Source organism: Podarcis cretensis, assembly GCF_951804945.1.
Source record: "Podarcis cretensis genome assembly, chromosome: 5".
Classification (NCBI taxonomy): domain Eukaryota; kingdom Metazoa; phylum Chordata; class Lepidosauria; order Squamata; family Lacertidae; genus Podarcis; species Podarcis cretensis.
The window spans coordinates 89891476-89904958 of NC_137174.1; the positions used below are offsets into that span (position 1 = coordinate 89891476).

The 13483-nt window shown below is 43.8% G+C and overlaps 1 protein-coding gene across 7 annotated transcripts in view; it reads left to right on the forward strand.

Moving 5' to 3' along the window:
- The window catches only part of NAALADL2 (N-acetylated alpha-linked acidic dipeptidase like 2), an 819134-nt gene that overhangs the window by 598188 nt on the left and 207463 nt on the right, over nucleotides 1–13483 (forward strand). For 5 of the 7 annotated variants that reach the window (XM_079977819.1, XM_079977820.1, XM_079977821.1 and 2 more), the window contains 2 exons: nucleotides 3132–3275; nucleotides 12752–12847. In XM_079977819.1, coding sequence (XP_079833945.1) covers nucleotides 3132–3275; nucleotides 12752–12847 — 240 coding nt within the window. The remainder of the gene's footprint in view (nucleotides 1–3131; nucleotides 3276–12751; nucleotides 12848–13483) is intronic. The other 2 variants (XM_079977818.1, XM_079977823.1) reach the window with 2 other exon arrangements.

Consider the following 13483-nt stretch of genomic DNA (forward strand, 5'->3'; position numbering starts at 1 on the left):
GGACAACATGTCAGCCAGCTGCTGCTCCGGCTCTGATTGCTCCTCCTCTCCCATTATTTCCCAACTTTCCCCCTCATCTGCCTCTCAGCTGTGACCTCCCTCAAACCCCTGTTGTAAATCTATACTGTCTTCATCTTCCTCCTCCCTGGGAGGGTCAGGATGGGGAGGTGGCCTCCGCCATTCCTTCTCCTCTGCCCAGCCTCCGACACCTTCAGCTGATTAGCATTTTACATCCTTTTAAATGTATTTGTGGGGGAGTGATTATTGCTTTGTTTTATTCTTGTTCTTGCTTTTTTTTAATGTATTTTGAGTTTTTATTCTGTATTTTTACGCTGTGACATGCCCTGAGATCTTCGGATGAAGGGCGGTGTAGAAATTTAATAAATAATAAATTTAGTAAAGAAATAAATTCAAGAAATATAAATACCCTATGCCTATGGTAGTGCGCCAGTGAGGTAGAGTACCTGCAGTGTACAAATCCAACGAAGATTATTTAGTCGTGTGCACATGAAGGGGGTCTAAAGCAAGCCAGTGTAATTTAAGGTGGCATAAAATTATAACTGATCCAAATCCTGTTCGGCAGCTGGACTGCTGGTGGTGCTCTGCTTAAGCCTGGCAGAGGGAAAGGAAGCATTTGAAATGGTGTTCTATGCCAGGTTGCTAGGTTCCGTGACTGAGCTGAAAGGGCTTAGAATCCAACCTAAGTCATCCCGTCCCCCCCGGTCTGGCTGCACCCCTGCCATGCCCCCGAAACACCCCTTTTGGGGTACTTAGAATGCTATTGGCTCAACCGCCTTTGGCTTCGCCAACTGAGTGGGAATCAACTGACTGAGCCAGAGATCTGCTGCATCCTATGCTGCTCTTCCCAGTGGATCTTGCCACAGGATCCCTGACTCTGTTAGATTGTATACGGAGCTCGTTTTGCACCCAGGGTGACTAAGCCAAAATCTTGATTGAGCACAACCATGCTTTTTTTTTTCTTTTCCGTTGGTAATTTATAATTTTCTGGAAGACAACACGCCCCTCCTTGCAGTGTCTGTTCACAGCATAAAACTGTCAAATTCCCATTAAGCTTAAGGTGAAAAATTAATGAACCATTCAGTTCAGTTATTTCAAAACTAATACAATTCTATTAGCATTGTAGCTGGAAAGTCAAAGAAGTGGTATGCACAATTACAGTTCAGTGTCAAGTCAAACTTTCCGTTTTCTAAAGAAAGAAAACAAAAAAAAAAGGAAGATCATTAAAATGCTATTTTAGGGTACAATAGGAACACACCACACACACACACACACACACTTTTCCTCAGACGTCTAGATACATGTTTGGCTTTATTCATCACTGACAAACATGACTTTCCTGTGCAATAATTTGGCTGGGTGTAGGTTGCCAGTAGGAATGCAGAAAGTTGTCTTATACTTAATCAGACCAGTGAGCCATCTAGTTCAGTATGTCTTACACTGACTGGCAGCAGTATTCGTGGGTTTCAGTGGGGACATTTCTGGCTCTACATGGAAATGCCAGGGATGGGACTTCTGCATGTAAACAGATGCTCTGTTACTGAGCTCCGACCCCTCCTTAAAGCAAACTGTAAAAGGTCTTGGTTAAATGTTGATGAGGAGGGACCATATAAAGGTCAACACTCATTCAAGGACCACCATGCAAAACAGAGACCCACTTAGAACCCCTTACCGAAACATCAACCATGACATTTGTTTAGTACCCAGCCCCCCTGTAGAATTTGATAATGGTGTGAATTTGGTTCCAGAAGGAGGAGGAGTTTCGTTTCTGCTCCATGGTCACATGGGAGCTAGACTTTTTCCAGGACACATCCTCTTTCTCAGGGGTACAAATTGCATTTACAGTGGTACCTCGGGTTAAGTATTTAATTTGTTCTGGAGGTCTGTACTTAACCTGAAACTGTTCTTAACCTGAAGCACCACTTTAGCTAATGGGGCCTCCTGCTGCCGCCACACCGCCGCAGCATGATTTCTGTTCTCATCCTGAAGCAAAGTTTTTAACCTGAAGCACTATATCTGAATTAGCAGAGTCTGTAACCTGAAGCTTATGTAACCTGAAGCATATGTAACCCGAGGTAACACTGTATTTGCTTTGGATGGCTGTCATGGCGTCCTCTTTTTTTAATAATAATAATAATAATAATAATAATAATAATAATAATAATAATTTATTTATATCCTGCCCTCCCCAGCCAAAGCTGGGCTCAGAGCGGCTAACAACAGCAAAAGTAACACAGTTTACATAAAATCACAATCAATTAATTGAAATACATTCTAAATTCAATTCATTCTAAAATCAATTCAGAATCAAATTAATGGCAACCATTGGGCTAGCGTTCTATGAGGATTACCAAAGGAGGGGGTCAGGCTGTGCCTTGGCCAAAGGCCTGGAGGAACAGCTCTGTCTTGCAGGCCCTGCGGAAAGATGTCAAGTCCTGCAGAACCCTAGTCTCTTGTGACAGAGCGTTCCACCAGATCGGGGCCACAGCCGAAAAAACCCTGGTTCTGGTTGAGGCCAGCCTAACCTCCCTGTGGCCCTGGACCTCCAAGATGTTTTTGTTTGAAGACTGTGTGCCTTCACACAGTACATTGTTAAAATGCAGTATTCACTTCCAAAGGAGGCAGTGATGGCCACCAACTTGGGTAAGAAATTCATGGAGGTAAAGGCTATGAATAGCTATGATGGCTGTGCTTTGCCTCCATGGTAGGGGGCTGTATGCTTCTGATTACCAGTTGCTGGGCATATATCCTGCTTAAGGCTTCCTACAGGCATTCAATTAGAATCATAGAATTGTAAACTTGGAAGGGACCTCAAGTGTCATCCAGTTCAGCCCCCTGCAATGCAGTTCAATCTCAGCACCCATGAAAGATATCCACCCAGCCTCTGCTTAAAAACCTCCAAGGAACGAGAGTCCACCACCTCCTGAGGGAGACCGTTCCATGGTCAAACAGCTCTTACTGCCAGAAAACATTTCTCGGAAATCCAAAAGTGCCTGTCATGGAATGAGAGTGGCATGTTCTGTTCGTGAACTCTTCAAATGCACTGATCTAGAGAAAGGTTTTATTGTCGTATACTTATGTTGTTCTCTTTACCCCCTCAACTCTCCTTGAAGATGGAAGCTATAAACAGAACCGATCGAACCTCACTTCTCTATTAGTCCAGCCTATTTGTGCAGCATTGGTGAGGAAGTTGTTCCCTTCCCCTGAGAAGGCTGGTGGAAATGAGGATTGCGAACCCCTGGAATTGCTGACTACAGGTAACAGTTTTTTCCTCTCTCTCTCTCTCTCTCTCTCTCTCTCTCTCTCTCTCTCTCTCAGAATGACGATCCTCTTTAAATTCAGAACTTCTGTAAGCCCTTGAAATTGCATTACGCATAATTGTGTATAATTGGGGGCTTTGACCAATTGCAGGTACATTCCTTTAGCAGCACTTTAAGAAGAGGCGAGGAGAGAGAGAAAATATATATCAATTACACTCTGAAGGGGACGCAGGTGGCGCTGTGGGTTAAAGCCTCAGCGCCTAGGACTTGCCGATCGAAAGGTCGGCGGTTCGAATCCCTGCGGCGGGGTGCGCTCCCGCTGCTCGGTCCCAGCGCCTGCCAACCTAGCAGTTCGAAAGCACCTCCGGGTGCAAGTAGATAAATAGGGACCGCTTACCAGCGGGAAGGTAAACGGCGTTTCCGTGTGCGGCTCTGGCTCGCCAGAGCAGCGATGTCACGCTGGCCACGTGACCCGGAAGTGTCTCCGGACAGCGCTGGCCCCTGGCCTCTTAAGTGAGATGGGCGCACAACCCCAGAGTCTGTCAAGACTGGCCCGTACGAGCAGGGGTACCTTTACCTTTTACATTCTGAAGAGCTTGCTGAGATCGACCTCAGAACGTTCTGAAGAGCCGCTGATCAGAAGAATTATGTTAATGGGGTGGGGGTGGGGAGAGAAAGGATTTCACAAACTCGTTTAAAAACACACACAAATTCACAAAGCTTACACATACCTGACTCATTGTTTGTTGCATCTGCCAAGATCTAACTGATGCAAGTCAGATATCTGGAGTACCACGTCTCTCAGCACATGGCATTAAAGTCTAATTCATGCTATTGACTGAGAAGATCCCTCCGATTCACCCAAGAGAGGCTTCTGTAGATGCAGTGCCGTTTGTTAGGCCTTGTTGGACAACATACGATATCAGGGAAGCGTTTAAGGCACCAGGAGAGCATTAAAGAGTTGGCTTTCCTCATGATTCTCTCCCCCCCCCCCCAGTGTGTGCCTCCAGCATATCTACTAAGCTCTCTACAAATAGCTCTGTTTGTTTACACTTTCATTTGTATCACATTGCAGGAAATAGAGTGCTATGTTTGCACCTCTGTGTGTGCGTGTTTGTATAAGGGGGCATGCTTCACTTAGGGTGAAAATAAATAAATCTGACAACAAAGAGGCAGAAATGCATTGAGCAGAATTTGGCGAAAGGTGTTCTCATCTGAATGTTTTGGGAAGCATCATACACTCAAGGAAAGGCAGCAGATCACAGCATTTTAAAGTTGGAAGGGATCCTGTGGAGCATCTAGTCCAATCCCTTGCAATGCAGCAACCTCAACTAGATCATACATGGCAGATGGCCATCCAGCCTCTGCTTAAAAATCTCCAAGGAAGGAGGGCCCACAGGTTCTTAGGGAGACCGTTCCACAGTCAAACATCTCTTACGGCCACAGCTGTCCATGGAGGCGCAGGTCAATTCTGTGTCCAGGACAGCTGTTTATCAGCTCCATCTGGTACGCAGGCTGAGACCTTACCTGCCTGCAGACTGTCTCGCCATAGTGGTGCATTCTTTGGTTAACTCTCCCGCTTGGACTACTGCAATGTGCTCTACGTGGGGCTACCTTTGAAGGTGACCCAGAAACTACAACTAATCCAGAATGCAGCAGCTAGACTGGTGACTGTGACTGGCCGCTGAGACCATATAACACCGGTCTTGAAAGACCTACACTGGCTCCCAGTACATTGCCGAGCACAATTCAAAGCATTGGTGTTGACCTTTAAAGCCCTAAACAGCCTCGTCCCAGTATACCTGAAGGAGCGTCTTCACCCCCATCGTTCTGTCAGGACACTGAGGTCCAGCACCGAGGGCCTTCTGGCGGTTCCCTCGCTGCAAGAAGCCAAGTTACAGGGAACCAGGCAGAGGGCCTTCTCAGTAGTGGTGCCCTCCCACCAGATGTCAAAGAGAATAACAACTTCCAGACTTTTAGAAGACATCTGAAGGCAGCCCTGTTTAGGGAAGCCTTTAATGTTTAATAAACTATTGTATTTTAATATTCTGTTGGAAGCTGCCCAGAGTGGCTTGGGAAACCCAGCCAAATGGGAGAGGTATAAATAAATACATTTGTAGTAGTAGTAGTAGTAGTAGTAGTAGTAGTAGTAATTTTATTATTATGTTAGTCCTGATGTTTAGTCAGAATTTCTTTTCTTATTACGTGAAACCATTGGTTTGGGTCATGCCCTCCAGAGCAGCAGAAAACAAGCTTTCTCCATTCTCCATGTGGCAGAGCTTTGGATATTTGAAGACAGCTCTCATACCTCCTCTCAGTCTCCACTTATCCAGGCTATTGGCCTGGCAGAAAGTTTTTCAGCGAGGATATATGGTGATGTTACATTCCATCTGGTACATCTATCCATACCCTGAGATGGCACCAATGTGCTTCAGATATATCCGGAGTGATAGGCAAGAAACTGAAAGATACAGGTTTGGCCATTGGGACAGGTGGCCATTGGGACTGGTGGGGTAGAAATCAGTGAGGCCAATGACTGGTGGAGCTTCAGCCAATGACAGCCAGAGCCAACCAATTTGAGTTTTGTCTCTACCATCCCCGCTGCTGGGGACTGAGGAAGTGCAGTTCTGTTTTGCAGAGCTGTGCAGAGCCTCATGTCTTTCAGTAGTCACATAGTTTCTTGTGTCTTTCAGTAATCACATAGTTTCTTTTGGGGGGGCGGGGGGAGGATGTGGTATCAATTTCTGTCCAGCTCGAAAGGAGTGTGTATTATATTTATGAGGAAAACCACACCAGCTTATGCTGTTGAACAGCGAAAGGTCTCAAAAATCAATCCAGATTTATTTAGAGGAGGGTGGAGAACAGTTAAATCAGATTAAACAAACAGTTTCCAAGGGATCAATCACTTCCATGCAAAAAGTGACAGAAGAGCAAGTTTGTACTGCAGCAACTTCCAGTCGTTCATCAGCTGTGCTAAATAAGGCATTGCATGAGAAAGTTTACAGTATATTCAGCATTCTGTCTGCAGCCATTGATTCACAATTAACTTTCTTCATAGACTATTTGATACACTGCTAAGCAAGAATTAATTTTGCAGAGATAAATGCACTGTATTAATGATGCAGTGTGGAATATTCCCCTATCAGGCTGGCCTGCTACATAGATAGCATCCATTTCTCTTTTACAAAACCTTGGGTTACAAATTCTTTCCAGATTAGAGTCAAAATGTGGATGGGATCAATTTCCGAGATGAAAAAGGTACCAGGATAAAGCAATGAAAACTAATTAAGTAAAGTTGTTTGTGTATTTTCAACAGTATAAGAGACTGTTTATTGTTAGCATTACAGTGGAACCTCGGGTTGCAAACATGATTCGTGCGGGAGGCACGTTCGCAACCCGCAGCACTGCATCTGCGCACGTACGGGTCGCAATTCGCCGCTTCTGCGCATGTGCAAAGTGCGATTTAGTGCTTCTGCGTATGCGTGAGTGCTGAAACCCGAAAGTAACCCATTCCGGTTCTTCTGGGTTCGGCGCGGTGTGCAACCTGAAATTGCATAACCTGAAGCGTCTGTAACCCGAGGTACCACTGTAGTTATTCCCAAAAGAAATCCCCACTGTTAAAAAGCATATGAAATTGATACACTTTAAACTTATTAAATTGGAAAATTTAATACATAAATAAAAAAAATATCTATGCATCTATCTATCTTCATGAGAGAAGGAGGCTCCCAGTGATGTACTGGGAAGAATTCCGGATTTGCAAGGATGTTAATTCATATCCTTGCTCAGTCATAAAGTTCCCTAAACTACACACTGGGAGAGATGCAACGATAAGAAGAAGAAGAAGAAGAAGAGTTTGGATTTGATATCCCGCCTTTCACTCCCTTTAAGGAGTCTCAAAGCGGCTAACATTCTCCTTTCCCTTCCTCCCCCACAACAAACACTCTGTGAGGTGAGTGGGGCTGAGAGACTTCAGAGAAGTGTGACTGGCTCAAGGTCACCCAGCAGCTGCATGTGGAGGAACAGAGACGTGAACCCGGTTCCCCAGATTACGAGACTGCCACTCTTAACCACTACAACACACTGGCTTATGCAACGGAAATCCACTCACACAATGAGACTTCCGGTTTATCAGCTACCTGCATGCCTCTCCATCTGCTCCAGATGGTCCCCCAATCTTCCTGAGCATATTTTGGGGGCATATGGTAGCTTCTGGGGAGAGTAGAACCCCCACTGTGTGAGAAGACACCCAGTCAAGCTATAGTGAATCTCACCAAATCATGAAGTCTTGCACTGTGGATGCTTGTCTGTTTATCACCTGTAAACGGCTCCTCGGTTTGAGGTAGTCCTGTGCATCATTTGGTCTTGTGGGACTCCTCCCCTGTCAGTGGGCCCCAGCTGTGGGTTCTCTGGCTGTGGTGGCACTGGGCAGGCAGATCTTATGACACATTTAATTTCCCACCATGTTCCACAGCACTAGAAAAATAGCTATTATTATTATTATTATTATTATTATTATTATTATTATTAATGCAGGCTACAGCCTGCACTGCCCCACTGCACTGCCCCACCCCACCCCACACAAACCCACAGTAAGAGACCACATTTATAGGAGCAACTACATGATAAGATGTGTGCATGAAACAGCCCCATGGTTTGGAACAATTTGAACCATACAATACAATACGATACGATAATCTTTATTGTCATTGTCCCATAAAGAACAACAAAATTGAAAATCTACATCAGACATTCAGAAACCAACAAGCCTGCTATCCCAGCCTGGTTAGCCCCCTAAAAACTCTGATATCCCATAATTAAATACAATATACTCCCATAGAGACTACCTTACACTGTGTTTAAAACCAGAATCACATTTGAATAGAAACTGTTTGTCAGGCGGCTAGTCCTAGTCTTTATAACCCTGTACCTTCTTCCAGAAGGCAGAAGCTGAAAGAGATCATTTCCGGGGTGTGCACTATCCTGCACTATCTCTGCAGCTTTCTTATGGCACCTGGAAGCATAGATTTGATCCAAGGTGGGAAGAGTGCACCCAGTTATTCTCTCTGCAAGTCTTTACTACCCTGGACAACATATATACTCACATAAAGGACATGCCGCATCAGCAGGCAATCTAATGGTTCTGAGTGTCCGTTCCCATTAGCTGAGCAAATGTCAATAATCAGGGATGATGGGAGTTGTAGTCCAACATTTGGAGACCCACCTCTGACATATCACATGATACATTTCCTACACCATTTGGGCCCTCAGTGCTATCCATGTGCAGCCACAGATATGCACTGTGTACAACAGTGACAAAGGAACATGAGGCCACATGCGTTCGTTATGCATCGGCTAATGGTTTTCGAAGTAAAAAGGGCTCAGGAAGATGAGGACAAACTGGAACTGTTAATGATAAGAGTAATCCCTTTCTGTTCTTTTAGTCGTGAAGTAGCTTTATGGTTTAGATAAAGTTTAGAGAATATTTCAAGCCGCATTAAGCTAAAGTCTCCCTGTCACTTTCCAGAGCATAAAGTAGAAAGAGATAAAGTTGTCAAGACCTTTAAAGTCTTTCATCGGACGTCTAACAGTGGAAAGTGAGATTTGTTGTCAGAACTGTTTAAGGGAAATTAAATTTTACTCCTTTTCCATACTCCATTGAGAGCTCTTTGAGCCTTTTTTTAGGCACACTAAGCCTTTAAACCAAGCAATGTTACTGTACAATGTGCCCATTCATTTTATTATCTGATTCCAGAACATGCCGCTTGCCGGTGGAGAACATTCTCTTTCATTACTACCCATTTAAGGATGAAATGACCATTGAAGAAGGCATGGTGTGGCCACCAAAAATGGGTTCTATTTCCCCTCTTCTTCTGTAACTGTTGCAGCAATAGGGACGGGGGAGAAATTTGAGGAATTCAGTTTCAAAAGTGGATTCATCTCATCTACACATCCCACCCAATCTGTGGATTGGAGATGGATGCAAAAAAAAATTGTTCTTCTTACAGAAAGCTACTACCTAGTGCAGCTAGTCAATCAACGGATTTTCAGTGCTTGCAAAGCTCTGTGTGCAGCTCTCTGCAAGCCATGGCATTGTCTGATTGCAAAGAGTTGTGCACCCAGCTATGATATAGGGTAAGGCTGCAACCTCGCTTTTGGCCCAGCCACATTTTTACCTGCTCCAGGTGCAGAGCAGATAGGTCTGGCCTGACCACAAGGGCTTTCAAGGCCACATGAGTAATCCTGGTGGGTCTACTTAGCTAAATCATCATGCTGTCCCTGTTTAAAATGCAGCTGATATTCCCATACCATGATTGTATGGGGGGGATTACTGCCCCTTAGATCTATGGGGAGCAGCCATTCTCCTCCCCCCTCCCTGCAAAAACATCGGGACAGTGATAGTGCAACATCAGTTCCCATCACTCTCAGGGGGAACTGCACGCACTAGGGAAATTGTTTGCAAAGTTTGTGAACCAGGCAAAATTCCATTGAAAATATATATATTAGGGTAAATGTTGCTGATGAATTTTGATATTTTTTCCTTTAAAAAATTGAATATTGATATGGAAATGTTCAGAGCTTCACTTAAACAAGACCCTTGTTCCCCTGACAGAACTACTCTTAATGGTTTAACCATTACTGTACTCCATATCCTCTAACTGTTAGAGTCTAACATTTATCTGATGAAAATAGGGACGTCCTATTCAACAATAACAATTTTATTATTTATACTCCACCCATCTGACTGGGTTGCCCCAGCTACTTTGGCGGCTTCCAACATATATAAAAACATAATTAAAAAATTCCCTATAGAGGGCTGCCTTTAGATGTCTTCTAAAGTTTGCATAGTTACTTCTCTCTTTGGCTCGGGGGTTGCTTAACTCCATACCCTCCAACATTTCTTTGATGAAAATAGGGACATCCTTAGGAATCGAATCAGAAACCGGGACAGCTTCTGTAAATCCAGGAAAATAGAGAGACTTGGAGGCTCTGTCAATCTGAAGTGTAGCTCTGTGAGGGAAATAGGGCCCTGCTAACAACTCTCAGCATCCTTAGCAAAACTACATTTTTCAGGATTGTTTGGGTCAAGCCATGACTGCTCAAAGTTGTACAATACTGCTTTGAATGTATAGTGAAGATGGGACCATATACTGTGCTTGTACCATTTTTAATGGTTTTATATAGCTGCACACTACCCTGGTGTTTTGTAAGAGGGCGGTATATTTTATAAATAAAAATAAATAAATACACAGCCGGGCACACAGACAAATCTGAACCACAAGATTGATGATCTTTGTCTGACCCCATCCAAACCTCAGGCTTGGTGGGGTGAATCTGTGTGCATTGTGAATCTATGCACAGGTGAAATCCCCACTCATGTTATTGGCATTATTGCTCAGAACTTCAGTATTGTAGCTTGCACTGTGTTGTATTATTATTAACATTTTGCTGAAGGTGGGGGGAGGAAAAGTCTATTTGCTATTGCTCCCCTTTCAGCCCGTAATGAGGTCATTTGTTTTCTCAGCCCGAGAGGTAAAAGAAGAAAAAAAAGATATTAGTTTTAATTAATTTTTAAAACAAACTCATTAGTCAAATGCTGGGAACATGAACTTGAAAGCCCTTTTGACAAAGACAGAGGGACGGGTTATTTTCCTTGTTGCAATATTCTCTTGGTGGAAACATTTCTGTGCGCTTCTGGAACGAGACCAGAAAATGAGCTGACTGTGGTTGGCTGAGGAGGAACAGCCAGCGAAATAATTGCCTCTGATTCTTCCCACATCTTCCCATTGGTTTCATGACTTTTGATACATACACCATCCTACATTCCAAATCCCATTTTCTTCTCTCGACTGCTCTTCTCTCGACTGCCAAACTGGCAACAGCGATGTTCAAAAAGTGAGGTATTACCAGACTGGGGTAGCCCTGAGGTTTGCAGAGAAACATTAAATTTGGGAGTTTTAAAGTAGCAGGGGGCTTGTTGCAGAATAGGTTCTGTGTCTCACCTCAAGGAAGACAGAGATGACCATAAAGTGTAATATGGAACTTAACACCATCAGTTAATACTGGTTAAAGCAGGAGGGGAAAGAGAAACTACATTTATAATTCAAGAAGTTACCCCCCTCCCAGAAACCCCACTGTGGCTCTGATCTTCCTCTTAGTAAAGTATTAATTAAACATTGCTGCTTGTTTGAACAGAACGAAGGAGGAGGAACCCAGAAGAGTCCAGCGCAGACTGAGCATGCTCAGTATCCATGGGGCATTGACTAACTCAGGCTTCCTCAAACTCGGCCCTCCAGATATTTTGAGACTACAATTCCATCGCCCCTGACCACTGGTCCTGCTAGCTAGGGATCATGGGAGTTGTAGGCCAAAAGCATCTGGAGGGCCGAGGTTGAGGAAGCCTGGACTAACTGTTGAGGCAGCAGGGAGGGAAAACTGGGTTGGCTGGAAAGAAGAGACATATAGATATAAAAGGTCTTGAGATAACCTCATTCTATGAGTAGGCCGCTTCCTGGATCATACTGGGTGTGGCGGAGCCACTATGCTATCTTCCTAGCTGGTGGGTCGCTGCTAGTTACTGGGAGGAAGTGCCATGGAAGTCAGCATGGCATGGCGCAAATACATTGGCAGGAGCCCCAGATTGGCTGTGCTGGCATGTTTGCCTTGCCCTTATCCCCCTATTTCAACACTATTTACCCTCTCCCTCCAAGTAAACAACATCAAGCCAGCCACAAGGAAGTGAGTGTAGCAGCTCTACCGCATGTGACAAGATGGTTTTGGAGAACAGGTCATAGAAAACAGCGTGGAAATCCGAGATTTTAATATACAGTGGTACCTCTGGTTACATACTTAATTCGTTCCGGAGGGCCGTTCTTAACCTGAAACTGTTCTTAACCTGAAGCACCACTTTAGCTAATGGGGCCTCCTGCTGCTGCTGCCGCGCCGCTGCCATGTGATTTCTGTTCTCATCCTAAAGCAAAGTTCTTAACCCGAGGTACTATTTCTGGGTTAGCGGAGTCTGTAACCTAAAGCATATGTAGCCTGAAGCGTATGTAACCCGAGGTACCACTGTACCTGGATTGGGCAGCAGGGTGTTCAACACAATGATAACAACAAAAAACCAAAACCAAAAACTGCAGAGCCTAATGAACATACATAGTGGACCCAGAATGCTGATTGACTGGGGAACAGATGGGAGCGGCTGGGACCCTGAAAAGAAGCACTTCATGCCGCAACGTTTTGTTGCAGGCGTTCCTTTTCTCCTTCTCATATTTCTCATAATCAGACTGTGGGTGCTGTTGCTTATGTAGCCAAAACGGAACCACTTAAGCAAAGGTTTTTCTAAGTGTTTTGTGGCTGGATGCCACCCAGAGTGGCACTGGGGAAGCCCAGCCAGATGGGCGGGGTATTATTATTATTATTATTATTATTATTATTATTATTATCTCAAACATATGTTCTTTCTCTCTTAGCAGAAAGAAGAACCGTGACACTGGAAGTTCAAACACAACCAACATACAAAACAATGTCCAACGTTGTTGCATACTTAAAAGGAGCCACAATTCCTGGTACGTATATCTTTAGTCTGCCACCTGGAGTGGTTGAAAATAAGAAGGCAGTTGGGTGGGGAATGACTGGGGGCAGATTGAGCTTGACAGGGCCTCATTGGTCTAGAAATCACTGAGTGCTGCATGTTATCTAAATTTCATTACTTTAATTTTCATTTTCTAAAAAATAAAACAATCTAAATAAAAACAAAAACAAAGAGAAAAGAAAACACCACAGAAAAATGAAAAAAAAGAAAAGAAAAGAAAAAAATGGGAAGAAAAGTAAAAAGGACTTCCCATTTTCCCTCCGTCAGTTACATAAAAGAAATTATTCAAAATAATCGCTATAGAATGACTCCCAGTGGATCTACTGTATGTAAGGCAATATTTTCCCAACCTCCTGACCCAAATAGGTTAATTCATTTTCCTTCTTATACTAGAAGTCCAAAATGGGATCTCTAATTATTATTATTATTAATAAATGCCAGTGATATTTTTTTCCTATATTCAAACACATCAACTTTGTCCCCAACCATTCCTTCATATTGAACAATAATAAGTCTTTCCATTTTGGTTCCATCTTTTATTTCAGATTGGTGTATTTCAGGCAGCTCTCAGCTAAGTTTTATACTCAGAGCAGAGCCACTGAAATTAATA